Below are 6,896 nucleotides of genomic sequence, written 5' to 3'. Positions count from 1 at the left end.
ATGATGAGATTTCACATACAGTAAGAAACAGCTTTTTCCTTATGAAGTTCGCCCAGTCTCTCTCATGGGCATGACAAAACAAAGAATGAATATATCCGCCAAAATAATCCAGGAACTTGGCAGATTCCTATTAACACTCTGCATAAAATTAATCCACCTGCCTCTCTGGAAGATTCTATAAACCCAGCAAATGTCATGAAGGTAACTGAAGCAGTGAAAGAACCAGCACGATTAAATCAAATGGAGCATTTAAGACACCAAGTCTGATTTTAAAAATTGGGCGTTCACTGAAATTAATCAGTGTCATGCCCTGATTGCAAGCAAATGTGCAGATGTGTTTCAGAAGCTGTTCAGATCAAAATGGTCACAATACATATCCCACAATGCATTATCATAAGTTCATAAAAATATAACAAATCCAAGCTTGCCAGATTAACACTGACTCAAATAACACTCTTAATCATAGATGTGCTGGGGAGGTCTCAAAGATGCCTCTGAGAAATCTCCTTGAGAGAGACGACCCATATACTCATGAACAATTGGGACTTTCAACCTATGAGCAGCATCGATGTAGACACTTCACCGTGGTAAATTATTATTTATTTTACTTTTTTTTATTGGTATGTAGTAAATGCATTGAGCAAAGATTAACCCTCTGTATATCCAGGCATATAAACTAGGCATCAAGTCAAGAAAAATCCCATCATCCTCTAGTTGACAACAGACACCACCAACTACAAAAAAAATAAACCTGAAGTTTAGAGCCAGAAAGTCTAGAGATACAATCCCAATAGCACCTCTACAGTGCATTTCCCCAGTCTGTGTTCTCCTTATCCACAGCCACTGCTGTTTCTGACAACTTCTTCACAGCTGCCCTTAGCTTCTGGCCCCTGATGCATTATGAACTTAGCACGAATTCAGATGTCTGCTATTTACACTAATGCTAAATTGCTAAAGCTACAATGTGCTAATCTTAAAAGCTCACTCCAGTCTGGGGGGCGCTGGGAGACTCTCCTATTGGGGTCAGTGGCCATTTCCAGCCCCGGCTCGGAGGAGTCTCGGGTTCGTTTCTAGAGTCGTGGTTCGTTGGTGAAGGCAAAAAACATTCAAATGCCCGGTTCGTATCTTGGGAAGTTCGTTAGTAGAGGTTCCACTGTACTAACACTTATTTATAGGTTTCTTATACGTTTCCCATACTTCCCTCTGCTGGTGGACCTGTGGAACTGCGTCCCCTCCCTCTGCCCCTCCTTCACTGCTCTAACCGGGAAGTGGCGAAGGGAAAGTGATCTGGCGTTTCTGGGGACTTCGGGTCTGAGTCTGTGTAAAATGAGCGATCTCCGGAAGGGACAGGCCTCTGGGTCCGAGGACAACGGGGCGGAGAAGGACTGGGCCGCGGCCAAAGCTTTCTACGACAGTTTAAAAACTGTAAAACCCAGACCGGTGAGTACAGCGCTTACCCAACACAACTGGAACTTCCCGCTCCACCTTAAAAAGTGCACTCACTGCTCTTCTACTGAAGCTAGACCCAGGGAACTTCCCGCTCCACCTTAAAAAAATACAGTCACTCCTACCACACCTTCTAATGGGTTTGTCTCGGGGAACATTCCTCTCGACATTAAATGTTGCAATCACTGCTCTTCTAATGAGTCTGGAGTTGACTTCCTCATTACAGCTTTTAGTTCCCCCTTAAAGTTGAACTGAACTTTTTTTCAGTTTTAGAGCTTCCAGTCATACACCTTAAATAGTGTAGTGCACCTTAAATAGTGTAGTCCACCTTAAATAGTGTAGTCCACCTTAAATAGTGTAGTGCACCTTAAATAGTGTAGTCCACCTTAAATAGTGTAGTCCACCTTAAATAGTGTAGTGCACCTTAAATAGTGTAGTCCACCTTAAATAGTGTAGTCCACCTTAAATAGTGTAGTGCACCTTAAATAGTGTAGTGCACCTTAAATAGTGTAGTGCACCTTAAATAGTGTAGTCCACCTTAAATAGTGTAGTCAGTACTCAAGCTTGAGTTGGCTTCCTCCCCAGACAGCGAGCATATATCAGTCCACTGTCTTTAAAAGACTCTCACACCACCATGGGAGCACTCAGATTACTGTCCTAGAACTCATTTATAATCTCCTCACACAGAGTTTACATTCACAGAGACTTTTATTCTGGAAAACACACTAATAAAATATTACCAACAGCTCTGAGAGATATAATAATGAGTGTAAGACTGATATAAAAGGATTAAATGATAAAAATGTTGACACTGTGCTGATTAAATTATTTACTGATCTTATTAATAAAGAATAACAAAAAGAACCTAATGAAGGAGACAAATGTAAATTACACTGTGAATGGAAAAGTGCTAAAATGTGGCATTTTGTCTAAAATTCTGTTTAATCAACAGTGGTCCACCCAGAAAACGCTGTGTAAAACACTAGTGGACCTCCAACTTTACCCTCAGTGGGTCAACAGTGGTCTGACAGAAGTGACAGACAGATAAATAGATCCACAGCTCCTCTCCCTGGAGAGAGTCTCACAGCACTCACAACCACAGACCATCATCCACTGTTAGCCAAATTAGCATTTCCATCATAACACCACAAAATACGTAAACAACACTCCCCACACACACACACACTCACCGCCACCACCACAATACGTAAACAACACACCCCACACATACAAAACACACACACACACACACACACACACACACACTCGCCGCCACCACCACAATACGTAAACAACACACCCCACACATACAAAACACACACACACACACACACACACACACACACACTCGCCGCCACCACCACAATACGTAAACAACACACCCCACACATACAAAACACACACACACACACACACACACACACACACTCGCCGCCACCACCACAATACGTAAACAAAACCCCCCACATATACAAAACACACACACACACACACGCACTCGCCGCCACCACCACAATAAGTAAACAACACCCCCCCACACATACAAAACACACACACACACACACACTCGCCACCACCACAATACATAAACAACACACCCCACACATACAAAACACACACACACACACACACACGCACTCGCCGCCACCACCACAATACGTAAACAACACACCCCACACATACAAAACACACACACACACACGCACTCGCCGCCACCACCACAAAATACGTAAACAACACCCCCCACATATACAAAACACACACACACACACACACACGCGCACTCGCCGCCACCAGCACAATACGTAAACAACACCCCCCACATACAAAACACACACACACACACGCACTCGCCGCCACCACCACAATACGTAAACAACACCCCCCCACATATACAAAACACACACACACACACACACACACACACGCACTCGCCACCACCACAATACGTAAACAACACCCCCCCACATATACAAAACACACACACACACACACACACACACACACACACACACACACACACGCACTCGCCACCACCACAATACGTAAACAACACCCCCCACATATACAAAACACACACACACACACACACACACACACACACACACGCACTCGCCGCCACCACCACAATACGTAAACAACACCCCCCCACATATACAAAACACACACACACACACGCACTCGCCGCCACCACCACAATACGTAAACAACACACCCCACACATACAAAACACACACACACACACACACACGCACTCGCCGCCACCACCACAATACGTAAACAACACCCCCCACATATACAAAACACACACACGCACTCGCCACCACCACAATACGTAAACAACACACCCCACACATACAAAACACACACACACACACACACACGCACTCGCCGCCACCACCACAATACGTAAACAACACCCCCCCACATATACAAAACACACACACACACACACGCACACACACACGCACTCGCCACCACCACAATACGTAAACAACACCCCCCACATATACAAAACACACACACACACACACACACACGCACACACACACGCACTCGCCACCACCACAATACGTAAACAACACCCCCCACATATACAAAACACACACACACACACACACACACACGCACTCGCCGCCACCACAATACGTAAACAACACCCCCCACATATACAAAACACACACACACACGCACTCGCGGCCACCACTACAATACGTAAACAACACACCCCACACATACAAAACACACACACACACACACACACACACGCACTCGCCGCCACCACAATACGTAAACAACACCCCCCACATATACAAAACACACACACACACTCGCCACCACCACAATACGTAAACAACACCCCCCCACATATACAAAACACACACACACACACACACACACACACACACACGCACTCGCCACCACAAAATACGTAAACAACACCCCCCACATATACAAAACACACACACATGCACTCGCCGCCACCACCACAATACGTAAACAACACACCCCACACATACAAAACACACACACACACGCACTCGCCGCCACCACCACAATACGTAAACAACACACCCCACACATACAAAACACACACACACACACGCACTCGCCGCCACCACCACAAAATACGTAAACAACACCCCCCACATATACAAAACACACACACACACACACACACACGCACTCGCCGCCACCACCACAATACGTAAACAACACCCCCCCACATATACAAAACACACACACACACACACACACACACACGCACTCGCCACCACCACAATACGTAAACAACACCCCCCCACATATACAAAACACACACACACACACACACACACACACACACACACACACGCACTCGCCACCACCACAATACGTAAACAACACCCCCCACATATACAAAACACACACACACACACACACACACACACACACACACGCACTCGCCGCCACCACCACAATACGTAAACAACACCCCCCCACATATACAAAACACACACACACACACGCACTCGCCGCCACCACCACAATACGTAAACAACACACCCCACACATACAAAACACACACACACACACACACACGCACTCGCCGCCACCACCACAATACGTAAACAACACCCCCCCACATATACAAAACACACACACACACACACGCACACACACACGCACTCGCCACCACCACAATACGTAAACAACACCCCCCACATATACAAAACACACACACACACACACGCACACACACACGCACTCGCCACCACCACAATACGTAAACAACACCCCCCACATATACAAAACACACACACACACACACACACGCACTCGCCGCCACCACAATACGTAAACAACACCCCCCACATATACAAAACACACACACACACGCACTCGCGGCCACCACTACAATACGTAAACAACACACCCCACACATACAAAACACACACACACACACACACACACACGCACTCGCCGCCACCACAATACGTAAACAACACCCCCCACATATACAAAACACACACACACACTCGCCACCACCACAATACGTAAACAACACCCCCCCACATATACAAAACACACACACACACACACACACACACACACACACGCACTCGCCACCACCACAATACGTAAACAACACCCCCCACATATACAAAACACACACACACACACACACACACACACACACACGCACTCGCCGCCACCACAATACGTAAACAACACCCCCCACATATACAAAACACACACACACACTCGCCACCACCACAATACGTAAACAACACCCCCCCACATATACAAAACACACACACACACACACACACACACACACACACGCACTCGCCACCACCACAATACGTAAACAACACCCCCCACATATACAAAACACACACACACACACACACACGCACTCGCCGCCACCACCACAATACGTAAACAACACCCCCCACATATACAAAACACACACACATGCACTCGCCGCCACCACCACAATACGTAAACAACACACCCCACACATACAAAACACACACACACACGCACTCGCCGCCACCACCACAATACGTAAACAACACCCCCCACATATACAAAACACACACACACGCACTCGCCGCCACCACCACAATAGGTAAACAACACCCCCCACATATACAAAACACACACACACGCACTCGCCACCACCACAATACGTAAACAACACCCCCCCACATATACAAAACACACACACACACACACACACATGCACTCGCCACCACCACAATACGTAAACAACAAACCCCACATATACAAAACACACACACACACACACATGCACTCGCCACCACCACAATACGTAAACAACAAACCCCACATATACAAAACACACACACACACACACACGCACTCGCCACCACCACAATATGTAAACAACACCCCCCCACATATACAAAACACACACACACACACACACGCACTCGCCACCACCACAATACGTACAATACGTAAACAACACACCCCACATATACAAAACACACACACACACGCACTCGCCACCACCACAATACGTACAATACGTAAACAACACCCCCCCACATATACAAAACACACACACACACACAAGCACTCGCCACCACCACAATACGTAAACAACACCCCCCCACACATACAAAACACACACACACACACGCACTCGCCACCACCACAATACGTACAATACGTAAACAACACACCCCACATATACAAAACACACACACACACACACACACGCACTCGCCACCACCACAATACGTAAACAACACCCCCCCACATATACAAAACACACACACACACACACACACACGCACTCGCCACCACCACAATACGTACAATACGTAAACAACACACCCCACATATACAAAACGCACACACACACACACGCACTCGCCGCCACCACCACAATACGTAAACAACACCCCCCACATATACAAAACACACACACACACACA

The 6,896-nt window shown here is 46.8% G+C and overlaps 1 protein-coding gene across 1 annotated transcript in view; it reads left to right on the top strand.

Annotated features, from left to right (window-relative positions):
- Nucleotides 1-1,267: 1,267 nt before the first annotated feature.
- nt5c1bb (5'-nucleotidase, cytosolic IB b) overlaps nt 1,268-6,896 on the top strand; it is a 39,917-nt gene continuing 34,288 nt past the window's right edge. The window contains exon 1 of the mRNA XM_066677516.1: nt 1,268-1,440. Coding sequence (XP_066533613.1) covers nt 1,327-1,440 — 114 coding nt within the window. The 5' untranslated portion in view covers nt 1,268-1,326. The remainder of the gene's footprint in view (nt 1,441-6,896) is intronic.

Source organism: Hoplias malabaricus, chromosome 7 (genome assembly GCF_029633855.1).
Source record: "Hoplias malabaricus isolate fHopMal1 chromosome 7, fHopMal1.hap1, whole genome shotgun sequence".
Classification (NCBI taxonomy): domain Eukaryota; kingdom Metazoa; phylum Chordata; class Actinopteri; order Characiformes; family Erythrinidae; genus Hoplias; species Hoplias malabaricus.
This window is presented reverse-complemented; position numbering and strand designations above follow the sequence as displayed.